At 37.7% G+C, this 16,980-nt stretch overlaps 1 protein-coding gene across 1 annotated transcript; it reads right to left on the reverse strand.

Moving 5' to 3' along the window:
* Positions 1-207: 207 nt before the first annotated feature.
* Positions 208-3,480, reverse strand: LOC143102439 (charged multivesicular body protein 4b). Its single transcript, XM_076266014.1, has 5 exons — positions 3,196-3,480; positions 2,302-2,479; positions 2,090-2,204; positions 1,708-1,834; positions 208-1,378 (listed from the first exon to the last, which is right to left on the reverse strand). Exons 1-5 carry the CDS (start codon positions 3,377-3,379, stop codon positions 1,308-1,310), a joined length of 675 nt encoding a protein of 224 aa, XP_076122129.1. The 5' UTR covers positions 3,380-3,480; the 3' UTR covers positions 208-1,307.
* Positions 3,481-16,980: the final 13,500 nt, after the last annotated feature.

Raw genomic sequence — 16,980 nt, forward strand, 5'->3', positions numbered from 1 at the left:
TGGGTGCACAGATATATAAATCTTTAAGACATTAGAGCTTAGCCTGGTTTCACCCACACAAAACCAGAGCACTCAGATGGGGGTTTATGTTAAACATACAGGTGATGTTGCACAAGCAACCTTTAGGACTTGGGGAATGACACACTCAGATACAGAGAAATCTTTTTTCAAAGTCCAATGTTTATCCCCAAAACAAGACCAGCAACAAAAGATCAAAAAAGTTTAATGATTATCCAAACAGGTGTGTCCTTTGGATCATTAAAACATACAAATATACACATGCCACTCACCCTCCTTGTTTTATATCGAAAATATACAGCATGTATGTGTATACTAAACTGTTCTTCCATCTAGATGACAATGCTTATATTTGTCATTTTCACATCATCCTTAATTATAAACCATTATGTACTTTCTGTTTTTGTTTTGCCTTCAACAACAGTTTGGAGATGAGTTATGAAACCTTTCCCAAGCAAGTTAGCATGCAGCTGGTGAATGGAGGATCGAGAGCTTTCTCGGAAACTTTCTGAACTGATCATATCAATAGCTTTTCCTCTTTCAAGAAAGTACGCCTTCAATAAGTAAATAATATGTATAGTATTATTAGCAGTTGGGATAAATAAAAAGTCAGTTTCTGGAGGTGCTTGAAAGGTGGAGGAAGGGGGAGAAAGTAAACAAAATCCCAAAGCAAGCATGCCAACTCATCTTACACCCTTCTGCATTAACAGACAGACACACACACACACACACACAGTCACACTCATCTCTTCAAATCAATCTGTCTTGACACACCACTGTCCACTCTTAAACAGCCCAATGAGTTTATACAGTGTATATAGTCTAAGAACATGTCCTCTGAGAGAAGAACAAAGAATTAAGGATCTTCCACAAGTATCAAATCAAGGCTCCGTCAACTGGGGGGTAGATGTAAATATATATATATATTCAAAACATCCTATTTTACCTTGTACCTATTCTAAAGCAACACATACAAACTGAATCAACACACAACTCATTTCAAAATATTGATATCCTTCTAGTCCCCCTTGGGTTACTTTGTACTTAGGATAACTAAATTATTTTGAAAGGACATTTTGAGCACTTTTAGCCCAAAGATGCACTACCCATGTTTTGGCCGACATAAATGTGCTCGTTGTGGCCTGCTGAGGTAGCACTGGGCATAGGTTAGGATTTGGATCTGTTGATGTAGTGTAGTGTGAACTTTGTGAGAGTGTCCGATTCCTTTAGATCCCCTGTATGAAGAAAGCAAAACGTCCCATTTTCTCTTCCCCTTAAAGTGACTGGGGTTACATTGCCTCCATTGCCCAAGCCTTGAGATCTTCCATATCATCATCATCCTCCTCTTCTTTTTTCTTGGCTAGAATAGGAAGACAGGAAAGCTCATTAGAGCAGTTGACAAAGTATCCAAAAGGGATTGGGATTCTCCCTTGAAGGAACCAGTTTTATTTTACTCTCAGATATATATCAACCTTGAAGTACCCGTTTTAACCATATCTAGAGTTTTTACATCAGACCATGGAGAAAAAACATGCACAAAAACATTTCTTGCATATAGATTACATAACTCACTAAAGGTTTCAACAAAGACACTTTACAATGTATGTCTTTGCTGCACAACGCTCTAAAAAGGACCTCTGGATTCTTCTCTGGGAACACGTGCAACCCCTTAAAAGTCCAAAATCTGACCTGGTTTGGATGGGAGAGAAGTTGAAGGCACACTTGGTAATGGGACATCTTCCGTCCCACCAATTTCCAGAAGGTTTTTGTCTAGTTCCTCCTGCTCCAACTCTTCCAGTTCAGCCAGCAGTTCGTCCTAAATAGATTAGATAAACATTACTAATAAATAATACTTACACTTTAAATGGCTTTTTCTTGCCAACAGAGCAAAAAAAAAAAAAAGCCCATCTCTTCATTACTACAACCAGACACTTAGATGGAGTGCCATCAATTTGTACCACTCTCCTTTCAAGGTTTTTCTAAAAATTAACATCAGTATAGCATCTCAAGATACTGCATCTCTTTTACGGTAGTCTCCACACTGCAAGTGACCAGTCCTACAAACACTTACCTCATCGAAGTCTTCACCAAAACCAACAGGTCTGGAAATAGCGTCTGAGATCTCTTGTGCAAGTTCCTGCTGTTCCGTGATATCCTGCATCAAATCATCCACTTTGTCTATGTCCCTGTAACCCCATGAAATTGATACATGGTTGAGTAAAATATAACAATCAAGAACCACAATACCCTGAAAGAACACGCCAATTTTATTAATGGACTTACATGTTTTCGTGTGCGGCCTTCATAGCCTTTGCTGCGAATCCCATATTCTTGAGCACCTCGGTGTTGGTGTTGGCGTTCTCCAGTGCCTCCCGTTGGAACTCGATGGTGGACAGAGTTCCATCGATCTGTGCCAGCTGCTTCTCATAGCGTTTCTTCCTCTTCAGTGCCTGTAAAGCAGCTGTTTTGAGAGTACATAGGTTAGTTCACAAACATGTGGGTAATCAACATAAGTTAACTGGTTACTTAGCTACTACAGTCATGGAACACCACACCCTATGTGTTATTACGTCAAACGTCCACAAATGTGTCATGTGAGGGGATGCCCGATTGTCGCAAATGGCACACACCCAGAATAGATCATGTCATTACCTTTACAATGCATTTTAGATGAAGGAACAGGATAACATAACTTGTTGGCCAACCACCACTAGCATGACAACTTCAGCCCTAACGTTATAGCGTGTTGTGAGAGAACACAGCTGAATGTCAACTTGGAGTGAGTCCTGTGGTTACAATGCTACCATAAACTACAATTAACGTTAGCTAGCTGTTGAGAACCCACTGACGTTAGCCAGTTCATTTGATTAAACTAATACATGTTTGTGGTAGGAGACCCCCTCACTCCCCAGTTCCACCAGAACGGGATATAACACCGTATGTTTCGAAACAATCCTTTGACAATACTCAAGCTAACGCTTTATAAGTATCCATATTTATCGTTAGCCTGCCAACTAGCTAGCTAGCTTGCTATCTGACATGAAGTTTCACAAGGCGTTTCAAGTGAATTGGCTAACATCAAACTGATATATTCCATTATTTTAAAAGTAGCACTGTGATACAATGTTTTAGATTCCATCATCAATACTCACAACGGATATACAAAATCTAACTTGCCTCGTTTGTTTTTCGTGCCGTTCTTTTTAGCAGTGACAAGTTCCTGTTCAATCTTTTTCTCTAAGAACTCCTGTTTTTTGGTCAACATCTCCTCTGTCTCGCGAAGTCGTTGGATGGCATCTTGTGGACTCGGTCCTTTTCCTCCTTTATTCCCTCCGCCAAACAACTTTCCAAACACAGACATGTTGAATAAAAAGGACAAAATCGAAACCTTTCCTCTAAACAGCTAGCTAAACGCCACTGAGTATGACTAGCTACGTCTTCGTCTGCCTTGTTGATGTTCTATTTCCGCGTTTAGGCCTGGTGACGTAATTTTCCAAGGTGGTGCTTTATCGCCACCAGCAGGAGGAATCGAAGAACTGGTTTGGGCCATGTTCCCTATGCGTGTTCAACACTATAGTGTGCCTACGCTGGCATGGAGTTACTACAGAGTAATTGGCATTGAAAAAATAACAATGGCGTTGATAAAAAAAAAAACTAGATCAACTACTAATCAAGTACTAGATCAACTTTGAACCGTGGTAAAGTTGGTTTTATATTGGACGTTGGATATTCGACACATTCGAAAAATCTATTTAGCACTGACTACGAGGGTCGAGTTTGTGTCAAACCAACTTTAATGTGTTTAAACAAGGCCTGCCTATATTACACAAAGCTTCTTTTGTCCAAAAACCCATGTTTTGATTTTATGAATTTTTTAGGCTGATAAAAGATTTCAATCTATTATGCGGCTTCACCTTTTGACTTACCCATACTAAAACACATCTGTTGCACTCAGCTAACTGGCCTTCATAGTACACAAAGCTTCTTTTTCCCTAAAACCTACTCTTTGATTTTATACAATTTTTAATGTTAAATGTTTCAAATCTATTATGCGGCTTGCCCTTTTGACCTACCCATGTCAAAACACATCTGGTGAACTCGGATTACTGCTCTATATAGTACACAAAGCTTCTTTTTCCCAAAAATCCATTCTTTGATTTTATAAATATTTTTTAATGTAAAAAAAATGCTTTAAATGCTTTAAATCTATTATGCGGCTTGACCTTTTGACCTAACCATGTCAAAACACATCTGTTGCACTCAGCTAACTGCCCTACATAATACACAACGCTTCTTTTTTCCAAAAAACTCACTTTTTGATTTTATATTATTTTTTTACTATTCAAAAATGCTATAAATCTATTATGCGAATTGACCTTTTGACCAACCCATGTCAAAACACATCTGCTGCACTCAGTTAACTGCCCTACATAGTACACAAAGCTTCTTTTTTTCAAAAACTTACTCTTTGATTTTATATACATTTTTTACTATTCAAAAATGCTATAAATCTATTATGCGGCTTGACCTTTTGACCTACCCATGTCAAAACACATCTGTTGCACTCAGCTAACTGGCCTTCATAGTACACAAAGCTTCTTTTTTTCAAAAACGCACTCTTTGATTTTATATAAATTTTTTACTATTAAAAAATGCTATAAATCTATTATGTACCTTCCCCTTTCGACTTACCCATATCAAAACACATCTGCTGCACTCGGCTAACTTGCCTACATAGTACACAAAGCTTCTTTTTTTCAAAAACACACTCTTTGATTTTATATAAATTTTTTACTATTCAAAAATGCTATAAATCTATTATGTGCCTTCCCCTTTCGCCTTACCCATATCAAAACACATCTGCTGCACTCGGCTAACTGCCCTACATAGTACACAAAGCTTCTTTTTTCCAAAAATGCACTCTTTGATTTTATATGAATTTTTTATTATTCAAAAATGCTATAAATCTATTATGCGGCTTGACCTTTTGACCTAACCATGTCAAAACACATCTGTTGCACTCAGCTAACTGCCCTACATAATACACAAAGCTTCTTTTTTCCAAAAACTCACTCTTTGATTTTATATAAATTTTTTACTTTATAAAAATGCTATAAATCTATTATGCGAATCGACCTTTTGACCTACCCATGTCAAAACACATCTGCTGCACTCAGCTAACTGCCCTACATAATACACAAAGCTTATTTTGTCCAAAAACTTACTCTTTGATTTTATATACATTTTTTACTATTCAAAAATGCTATAAATCTATTATGCGGCTTGACCTTTTGACCTACCCATGTCAAAACACATCTGCTGCACTCGGCTAACTGCCCTACATAGTACACAAAGCTTCTTTTTTCCAAAAATGCACTCTTTGATTTTATATTATTTTTTTACTATTCAAAAATGCTATAAATCTATTATGTGCCTTCACTTTTTGACCTACCCATGTCAAAACACATCTGTTGCACTCAGCTAACTGCCCTACATAGTACACAAAGCTTCTTTTTTTCAAAAACGCACTCTTTGATTTTCTATTATTTTTTTACTATTCAAAAATGCTATAAATCTATTATGTGCCTTCACCTTTTGACCTACCCATGTCAAAACACATCTGCTGCACTCGGCTAACTGCCCTACATAGTACACAAAGCTTCTTTTTTTTTAAAACGCACTCTTTGATTTTATAGAATTCTTTTACTATTCAAAAATGCTATAAATCTATTATGCAGCTTGACCTTTCGACTTACCCATGTCAAAACACATCTGTTGCACTCAGCTAACTTGCATACATAGTACACAAAGCTTCTTTTTTTCAAAAACGCACTCTTTGATTTTATATACATTTTTTACTATTCAAAAATGCTATAAATCTATTATGTGCCTTCCCCTTTCGACTTACCCATATCAAAACACATCTGCTGCACTCGGCTAACTTGCCTACATAGTACACAAAGCTTCTTTTTTTCAAAAACACACTCTTTGATTTTATATACATTTTTTACTATTCAAAAATGCTATAAATCTATTATGCGACCTGACCTTTTGACCTACCCATGTCAAAACACATCTGCTGCACTCAGCTAACTGCCCTACATAGTACACAAAGCTTATTTTTTTCCAAAGCCCACTCTTTGATTTTATAGATGTTTTATTATCAAAAAATGCTATAAATCTATATTATACATTTATTGAAAATTTAAAAAAATCCAGTTGATTTACACAGCCAAATGGAACTTTGGATGGAAAACAAAATATAGTTAACTTAATAAATATAAATGATGTATGTCTACCTACAAAGAGGTAGCTTGTTTTTTTGCATTTTTGAATAGTAATAAATTAATATAAAATCAAAGAGTGAGTTTTTGGAAAAAAAAAGCTTTGTGTACTACTGTATGTAGGACAGTTAGCTGAGTGCAGCAGATGTGTTTTGACATGGGTAGGTCAAAAGATGAAGGCGCATAATAAATTTATAGCATTTTTGAATAGTAAAAAATTTATATAAAATCAAAGAGTGAGTTTTTGGAAAAAAGAAGCTTTGTGTATTATGTAGGGCAGTTAGCTGAGTGCAACAGATGTGTTTTGACATGGTTAGGTCAAAAGGTCAAGCCGCATAATAGATTTATAGCATTTTTGAATAATAAAAAATTAATATAAAATCAAAGAGTGCATTTTTGGAAAAAAGAAGCTTTGTGTACTATGTAGGGCAGTTAGCCGAGTGCAGCAGATGTGTTTTGACATGGGTAGGTCAAAAGGTCAAGCCGCATAATAGATTTATAGCATTTTTGAATAATAAAAAATTTATATAAAATCAAAGAGTGAGTTTTTGGAAAAAATAAGCTTTGTGTATTATGTAGGGCAGTTAGCTGAGTGCAGCAGATGTGTTTTGACATGGGTAGGTCAAAAGGTCAAGCCGCATAATAGATTTATAGCATTTTTGAATAATAAAAAATTAATATAAAATCAAAGAGTGCATTTTTGGAAAAAAAAAGCTTTGTGTACTATGTAGGGCAGTTAGCCGAGTGCAGCAGATGTGTTTTGACATGGGTAGGTCAAAAGGTCAAGCCGCATAATAGATTTATAGCATTTTTGAATAATAAAAAATTAATATAAAATCAAAGAGTGAGTTTTTGGAAAAAATAAGCTTTGTGTACTATAAAGAAGGCCAGTTAGCTGAGTGCAACAGATGTGTTTTGACATGGGTAGGTCAAAAGGTCAAGCCGCATAATAGATTTATAGCATTTTTGAATAGTAAAAAATGTATATAAAATCAAAGAGTAAGTTTTTGAAAAAAAGAAGCTTTGTGTACTATGTAGGGCAGTTAACTGAGTGCAGCAGATGTGTTTTGACATGGGTTGGTCAAAAGGTCAATTCGCATAATAGATTTATAGCATTTTTGAATAGTAAAAAATTAATATAAAATCAAAGAGTGAGTTTTTTGGAAAAAAGAAGCTTTGTGTATTATGTAGGGCAGTTAGCTGAGTGCAACAGATGTGTTTTGACATGGTTAGGTCAAAAGGTCAAGCCGCATAATAGATTTATAGCATTTTTGAATAATAAAAAATGTATATAAAATCAAAGAGTGAGTTTTTGGAAAAAATAAGCTTTGTGTATTATGTAGGGCAGTTAGCTGAGTGCAGCAGATGTGTTTTGACATGGGTAGGTCAAAAGGTCAAGCCGCATAATAGATTTATAGCATTTTTGAATAATAAAAAATTAATATAAAATCAAAGAGTGCATTTTTGGAAAAAAAAAGCTTTGTGTACTATGTAGGGCAGTTAGCCGAGTGCAGCAGATGTGTTTTGACATGGGTAGGTCAAAAGGTCAAGCCGCATAATAGATTTATAGCATTTTTGAATAATAAAAAATTAATATAAAATCAAAGAGTGAGTTTTTGGAAAAAATAAGCTTTGTGTACTATGAAGGCCAGTTAGCTGAGTGCAACAGATGTGTTTTGGCATGGGTAGGTCAAAAGGTCAAGCCGCATAATAGATTTATAGCATTTTTGAATAGTAAAAAATTTATATAAAATCAAAGAGTGAGTTTTTGGAAAAAATAAGCTTTGTGTATTATGTAGGGCAGTTAGCTGAGTGCAGCAGATGTGTTTTGACATGGGTAGGTCAAAAGGTCAAGCCGCATAATAGATTTATAGCATTTTTGAATAGTAAAAAATTTATATAAAATCAAAGAGTGCATTTTTGGAAAAAAAAAGCTTTGTGTACTATGTAGGGCAGTTAGCCGAGTGCAGCAGATGTGTTTTGACATGGGTAGGTCAAAAGGTCAAGCCGCATAATAGATTTATAGCATTTTTGAATAATAAAAAATTAATATAAAATCAAAGAGTGAGTTTTTGGAAAAAATAAGCTTTGTGTACTATGAAGGCCAGTTAGCTGAGTGCAACAGATGTGTTTTGGCATGGGTAGGTCAAAAGGTCAAGCCGCATAATAGATTTATAGCATTTTTGAATAGTAAAAAATTAATATAAAATCAAAGAGTGAGTTTTTGGAAAAAATAAGCTTTGTGTACTATGAAGGCCAGTTAGCTGAGTGCAACAGATGTGTTTTGACATGGGTAGGTCAAAAGGTCAAGCCGCATAATAGATTTATAGCATTTTTGAATAGTAAAAAATGTATATAAAATCAAAGAGTAAGTTTTTGAAAAAAAGAAGCTTTGTGTACTATGTAGGGCAGTTAACTGAGTGCAGCAGATGTGTTTTGACATGGGTTGGTCAAAAGGTCAATTCGCATAATAGATTTATAGCATTTTTGAATAGTAAAAAATTAATATAAAATCAAAGAGTGAGTTTTTTGGAAAAAAGAAGCTTTGTGTATTATGTAGGGCAGTTAGCTGAGTGCAACAGATGTGTTTTGACATGGTTAGGTCAAAAGGTCAAGCCGCATAATAGATTTAAAGCATTTAAAGCATTTTTTTTACATTAAAAAATATTTATAAAATCAAAGAATGGATTTTTGGGAAAAAGAAGCTTTGTGTACTATATAGAGCAGTAATCCGAGTTCACCAGATGTGTTTTGACATGGGTAGGTCAAAAGGGCAAGCCGCATAATAGATTTGAAACATTTAACATTAAAAATTGTATAAAATCAAAGAGTAGGTTTTAGGGAAAAAGAAGCTTTGTGTACTAGAAAGGGCAGTAAGCCGAGTTCAGGAGATGTGTTTTAGTATGGGTAAGTCAAAAGGTGAAGCCGCATAATAGATTGAAATCTTTTATCAGCCTAAAAAATTCATAAAATCAAAACATGGGTTTTTGGACAAAAGAAGCTTTGTGTAATATAGGCAGGCCTTTAAAGTTGGTTTGACACAAACTCGACCCTCGTAGTCAGTGCTAAATAGATTTTTCGAATGTGTCGAATATCCAACGTCCAATATAAAACCAACTTTACCACGGTCAACTTTGATGCTTTTAAAAATTCTTCTCCTTACCTTTTTTTAATGACAATCTTTTCTTTGCGCTGACCCACTTGTCAACATGACGTTTTTGTCAGCATAGGCTCACCTTATCTCATAACAAAGGCTAACATTAAAATGATTTGGCTAAGGGTTTCCGTTGGTAAAGAGGGGCAAAATACTAAGACTACATCATGTCAAGTCATGTTCATGCTCAAGGCAACTAAAACCTTTAAAAAGACATTAAGAGTGAAAGTTAGATAAGTTGATGTAGCTCTCAATGCAGGTCGTATAGAGGGGAAACAATTCAAGAAACAGGCAACAAAGTTGTTGTTATTTTGTCTTATGTTAAAGTTGTCCTATAATAGTTTGCATAAACTAACTTGAAATGATGCATTGCATTCTAGTAGATCATCCTCTTGTTATAATAATTATATTACTTGATAGGGAAATTGTGTAGTCCACGGTCATCTCTGATCACCAATGAGTATTTTGGCATTTAGTTCAATGTGCATATTTAAGAGAACTGCCAAGATTGTGTATTAGTGGCGTGCCCGACCGATTGTGGTGGGCCACAACATTTTTTTTGTTCTAGGCCTACTCCAGCAGTGCCTATTTTGTCTAAATGTATTCCAGGGGATCTGGTTCCATGCTAAAGCAAACAACATGGTCTACAGTAGACTACTGTATTATTGTAATACAGTTTTAGAATTATAGAGTTCTAGGTTGCCAAGGTGCCAAGATTTTGATGTTCTTTTTCTGTTTGTGACTCTAGGGTAAGCAGCATAGATATATCTATGATATATCTATGGTAAGCAGCCTTGAGTCCACTGGGAGCAATGGTTTTCTTCTCTCTGAGAAAATTGGTTCATTTAGACAAAAACAGTGTGTGAAATAACTAGTCCAAAACTGTTTGGATGTACACATAACACATACAGTAGGCCTACTGTAATTTTAAGTCAACTAAATCTGCTGTGGTCAATAACAGTACGCCTATGGCAGGTTTGCTGTTTAATGGAAAATGTATGTAAGTAGGCCTAAGTTATATTTTATCACATAGGCCTGTAATTCTATCAACTAAATCTGCTGTGGTCAATAATATAACTAATCCAGAATGCTGCAGCTCGCCTGGTCTTCAATCAGCCAAAGAGGACACATGTAACTCCTCTCCTAGTTACTATCCATTGGCTCCCTATAGTAGCCAGAATTAAATTTAAATCTCTCACTTTGGCCTATAGGACACTGAATGGATCTGTTCCTCGTTATTTTAATTCAATGAACAAGACGTACATCCCCAACCGCCCACTGCGGTCTTCTGAAGAGTGTCAGCTAAGGAAATTCAAGGTTTCTACATCCATCATGAAGGCCATCTACACTTCAGCGGTTGAGAGTGTTCTAACTGGTAGCATCATCACCTGGTATGGGAACTCCACAGTTAGAGATTGTAGTACTCTGCAGAGAGTAGTGCGCTCAGCTGAACGTACTATAAGAACTCAACTCCCTGCTCTACAAGATATCTATTCCAGAAGAGTACTCCTAAGAGCCCAAAAGATTCTGAAGGACTCTTCTCATCCTAACAATGGATTATCCCTACCGCTGAAATTAAGAAGACGCCTATGTGGTCACAAAGCCAGAACTGAGAGACTCAGGAGAAGTTTTTATCCCCAGGCCATCCGAACTCTGAACTCACACTATACTGACTTTGCACACATTCACTTCTCAGCACTCATGACCCCCCCCCCCCCACACACACACACACACACACCTACATGACTTTTAGCACTTTTACATAATAATAATAATAATAATAATAATACATTTTATTTAAAGCGCCTTTCAAGTCATCCAAGGACACTGTACAATAAGAAAAAAGGATATAGACATAAGAGTAGCATCCCTCTCCCTATGCTATGCTTATTTTTTTTTCTTATTTCATCACATGTCAAAACACACACACACACACACACACACGCACACACACACATATCTGACTTTCTCCAACTTTTGCACATCTCCATAGAACTTTTTATTTATTATTTTTGATTTCTCCTCCATCTATCTACCCATGTCCTTGATTGCCTAGCCTTTCTGTCCCCCCACCCCCATCCCCAACACACACAAAAAAAACACACACACTTACATCATCACTGTCATCACCTCACATACATACAGCACACTGCTTGCTACAGTAAGCCTCCTCTACATACTTGCTGCACACTGCCCCCCCCCCCCCCTCCCTACATACACAGCACATTGTCTTCAGGATCTTCTCCAACACATATCCTCTACATACTTACAGCACACTGCCCCCACCTACCCACACACACACTACACACACACAGTCACTGCTCCACTCCCCTCCCGCCCACACACACATCTGCACTGTCATCACTCACATACATCATACATACAGTACTCTGCGTGCAATAGTAAGTCCCTTCACCATACTTGCAGTCAGGGCCTGAAGTTAACTTTTTTGGCCACCAGCCACTGTGGCAGGTGAATTTTGAAATCCACCTGCCACAGTGGTTTTTTACCAGCCAAAATTATTTTGTGCCCAAAATAAAGGTGAACGACTCAGAAAATGCATAAGAATGGTTCTTGAACTTGTACAGAATACACATTACAGTACTCAAGTAAAAGTAAAAAAGTACTTTGTTAATAAATTACTCAAGTAGGTCTAACAAGTTACTTTTTTGTAGGCCTACATTTTTATATTTTTGATGGACCTTTAAAGGGATACAAAAGTATCCTTTATGCCTATTTGCTTTTCTCCTCCTCTGTAGGCTAATCATATAGTCAAACATATTTTAAAAGCCCAATTCAAATACATTTTATTTAATATACTTTGTCATAGCCAGAATAAGCATTACGTGGCTATGGATTGAAAAGCAGTCTTCCAATACATTGCAGCTGATTCTTCTGCTTTGCATTGCTAGAAGTCTGGTTATAACTCCACCATACAGACAATGTAACCTAAAAACAATGGCTATATTATGGGTAGACCTATATTTAGGCTATAATAGCCTAGGCATATCCACTCGGGCAGAGCGACAGAGCAGGCTATCTGTTTTCTCAGCCGACCGGATCATGTCATGTCCTGCAACATAAATGAATGCTAGGCTTTTTCTAACTTGTATGCTCGATTTCCAGTGCATTTGATTTGCTTGTAAATTAAGTTGTAGGCCTACTTTCCTTGTCCAATGTGATTGTTAACGATGCTGGCCAGAAATTAATATACGTGAAAGTTTCCGTGTCATGTCATAGCCTACCTCTAGTCTCGTTGCTACTCTGGCAGCCTCGCCAGAAGATGCAGCAACTGTACGTCATTGTGTTAACTGAGCTGTTAGCTAGGCCAGGCATTACTTTTATAATCGTGGGCTAACGCATTCTGAAGCCTTCTTTTCTCCTGGGAGAGGTGCGCTTTTCCCTCTTCGAGATACTTTCTCCAATAATAAACTTGTACTCGTAATGTAAGGCAATTGAAATGTAGCGGAGTAAAAGAGTAGATTATTGGCTCAAAAATGTACTTGAGTAAGAGTAGAAGTAGGCTACCGTTTTGAAAAAGGAAAGATGTTTGCCGTTCCTCGAAAAAAAAATGTAACGCGTTAGGCTACTACCCACCCCTGCAAATGGGTTTGATCTCGCTTTCTCCGAGCCTACAAACGGCAATCTAGACAGTGCATCTCCTTGCTCAGTGTTGTGTTGTCTTATTGGCTACCCGCCAACGTGGCAGGTACATTGACAGTTTCACCCGCCAATCCCAAAAGTTACCCGCATTTGGCGTGTGGGCGGGTGCCAATTTCATGCCCTGCTTGCAGTACACTGCACCCCCACCCCTCTCCCCTACATACACAGCACATTATTTCATCAGGAAGCTTCTCCAACACACATCCCCAACATACTTACAGCACACTGCCCCCCCCCCCACCCCCAATACACAGCACATTGTCTCATGAGGAAGCTTCTCCAACACATATATTGCACACTGCCCTCTCCCCACATACACAGCACACTATCCCATCTCCCTTGTCATCCCCCCAACACACACACCAAGACCCCTGGCAGTTGGGTTAGCCCCTTGAGCCGTGGATCTGCCCAAGGTTTCTTCCTTAGTAAGGGAGTTTTTCCTTGCCCCTGTTGCTCTTGGGTGCTCCTTGTTGGTGCCCCCCCCCCCAATCCCAATCCTCCCCCACCTTTCTTATGCAGCCCTTGCCACTTAATCTACTAAACCCCTCTTCTACTGCACTTTTTACCCCCCCCCCCCCCCTCCATAAATGCACAAATAGGCTGACACCAGACATAATTTCACTGCATTTCTTACATCCAGTAACTATATGCATGTGACAATAAACTTCCTTGTATCCTTGTCTGTTGTGTCGACCAGTCATAAACACTAGGTCAAATTCAAGACTTTTTTCCTCAGTGGTTCCATGTTGGTGAAATGAGTTGCCCAGTGCTCTCCGTTCCTGTGATAGTTTTGGGTCTTTTAAGAGGGGTCTAAAGACATATCTGTTCAACATGCACTTCATTAGCAATTCTTATGTGTTATGGTTTGTATAGTATTGTTTTATTTTCATTAGGCTGTTGATTAATTTGACATTGTTGTTTATTATTGATATTCTCCATAATGTAGTCTTACCATGCTATTATTATTGTTATTATATTATTGATTGAATGTACATTATTGTTTATTGCTATTTTCCCTTTTTTTTCAGTTTATTTCATTAGTCTATGATTGATATGAATGGACATGGTTGTTTATTATGCTTATTATGCATGGTTGTTTATTATTTTGCTATTCTCCTTATTATAGTCTGACCAACATCTTAATTTGTTCCCTGTTAAAACGGTAAGTATGATATTGTTTTGTATTTGTATGTCGCTTTGAAAACCATAACCATAACCATAACCATAATGGTATATTATAGCTTCTAGATTAGGCTATGGCCAGCAAAGATTCTAGAGCGCTACGCTCTAGAATCTTTGATGGCCAGTGCAGTTACATCTGTGACTGTGATGTCATACTTACACACAGCTGACTGATGTCATAAAGGCGAATTCCGCTTAACCAAAGATCCTTGGTTAAGCGGAATTCGCCTTTATGACATCAGTCAGCTGTGTGTAAGTATGACATCACAGTCACAGATGTAACTGCACTTAATTATCAACCGTCTCTGGCTTAACTGTTGAGAGACACTGATCTGAAAAGAGAGTGGGCCTTTTGTCAGTTCTCATAAAGTAATGAGATGTAATGTGGAGATGATTTTCTCTACAGGCTTCAAATATATTGCTATAAGTGCATTACAAGAAAACAAAGGTAGGCCAGGTATTTTAAATATTTAATGTTAGGCCTATATTGTAGGTGTGATGTCTATACAGATTCATATATCAGATTCACATACAAATGGATAGTCTATAAAGCATTTTTTAAAGATAGACTTTGCAAGATTTTCACATTAATATAACCTTTACTAGATCAATTTGATGGTAAACGAACTTGTAATATTTGAATTGTTCACCTACCATATACACCATAGACATAGGCTAGCGAGTTGCTACCATACCGTTGTTTTCTATGGGAGGGCACCATGGGCGTCGGAGGCATTCTGAAAGTGGGTGGGACATTTCATTGGGGGGTATGCATTTGGACTAGATGCAATTTCCTGAATTCTGGTACATTTTAACAGGTTATTTAGATACTTCTATATAGTCTAACAAAATAAAGCTATTAATTCAATGACTAATTCGGAACCAGCTTTATTAACCTCATGGTATAGTTAATCATGCAGTTGCAATATCTGTTGAATTAAGTTATTTAATGCTTTGAATGCAACCCCGGAGTGGCTTTCGGGAGGATTCCCGGTGGGCCGTTAACTTTTTGTGCCAGTCTGAATGTCGTGAGCTTAATTGTTTCTGAAGTTCATTTGCTGCGCCCTCGCGGCACTTCAGCAGCCTACATGTAGAACGGTCGCAGCCCCTTACTCGCAGTTTCCCCAAATATTAACAAAGTAGCACTCACAAAAACTGTTCGAAAGTCGCAACTATATCTAGTCTATATTTACAACAATTAAGGGGAGTTTATGAGCGGTCCCTCCTCCAGTGGTACGGTCCTAACGAACGCCATGGTGACACACAGTTACAGTAATTGAGAGAAAAAAAAAATTGTTATTCTTCCACCGTCCAGTCCAGCAGCTGTCAACATACAACGGAAAACAGGCGATTTTGGAAGGTGTGTAGCCTATCTGCTTTAACTTTTTAAATCTAGGCGGCATTCCACCCAGTCCACCCAGAGTCAGAGGCCTACCCTCTGTGATATGAATGAATGTTCTGCCTTCATATGCTCAAGCAGGCCTTGTCCATGTCACAAATGTGTCCGACTTGCTGCAGCCACAATCATCTTGAAAGTAGCCTAGCCTAGGCCTGACAGGAGATAACATTCTACAATTTACACATTTTTTTCTCCTCTGTTGATCTCGGACATTGTTGGCGAATTTGTATATGCTTATAAAAACAAAATACCACTTAATTTCGGGTTAAAATGCGTTAACGCGCGTCACTGAAGTTTGTCCCGACTCCCGAGTAAAATATTTACCAATTTTTTTTGTAATGCCTTACATTAGCCTACCACGTTACAGCAAATTAGGCCCATTAGGCCTACATTATGGCACTTTTATAACGCCTTACTCCCAACACTGTATAGGCACAACAAAACACTAAGAGGGGAATTAACCCAAGTGCGTGCGTAAAGTCAAAAAACGCGTAACTACGCATATTTCACCCTGCCAGAATTCTCCCGTGTCATGCGCGATAGAGTGAGTTACGCGTTTTGGCACCCCTAAACTGGGTGTTTCTTATGTATACAACTCCTGCGTGCATTCGGCCACTGACTTTCCAGCTGGGTCTCCAACATGTCGCTCTCAAGCTCAGTCGCTTGCCGCCTTGCCAGAGCCAGAGGCTAAAACACGCTACTACATTTAAACACAATTGTTGCCGCAATTCGAGGCATTCCAGCCTACGAAATTAATAAAAATTAAATCATGCATAATTTAAAAATAACTCAATAGGCTACTTGGCTACGCAATAAGGTTTCCATTACAGCACCGCGGACATTCAATGAACGCATGAAAGGTTTGTTTGAAATCCCGACACTCTTTCAAGTACATGGAACGTAGGGCTAATAGTGATCATCAAATACCTCCCCAGATTTCAATGCCCATCAGTCCCAACATTTAACAATATAATCAAACAGTCCAAAAGTAAATTAAATATCAAACTAAACCGAAAATGTCATGCTTTTGAAGGCCTACCAGTATGCCGCTCCAAGAAACGCATGTCTCAAAATAAAACTCGCATAAGAAATAAAGGGCTGTCTCGAATACAATCCTGCCCCTAAAGGCCTGTACTTTGTCTTAAAACCCCAGCCATAATTTCAGGATTTACAGTATCTAAGTAGACAAACTGGCTTCATCCAACAGAGTGAATACCAGAGGTGGGACAAAGTCACTGTTTGGCAAGTCACAAGTAAGTCTCAAGTCTTAACGCTGAAGT

This window comes from Alosa pseudoharengus, unplaced genomic scaffold (assembly GCF_046254945.1).
Source record: "Alosa pseudoharengus isolate Yale_2024_CS ecotype anadromous, Long Island Sound unplaced genomic scaffold, YU_APseudo_1.1 YU_APseudo_1.1_scf_4, whole genome shotgun sequence".
NCBI classification, from domain to species: Eukaryota; Metazoa; Chordata; class Actinopteri; order Clupeiformes; family Clupeidae; genus Alosa; species Alosa pseudoharengus.

Bases quoted from the DNA above. Each gene is read 5' to 3' on its own strand.
- LOC143102439 (XM_076266014.1), bottom strand. From the start codon at position 3,379: ATGTCTGTGTTTGGAAAGTTGTTTGGCGGAGGGAATAAAGGAGGAAAA. The intron at 2,205-2,301 runs GTAAGTCCATTA...ATGGGGTTACAG, and splicing joins AAGGCCGCACACGAAAACAT to GGACATAGACAAAGTGGATG. The intron at 1,379-1,707 runs GTCAGATTTTGG...TTCCTATTCTAG, and splicing joins TTCTCTCCCATCCAAACCAG to CCAAGAAAAAAGAAGAGGAG.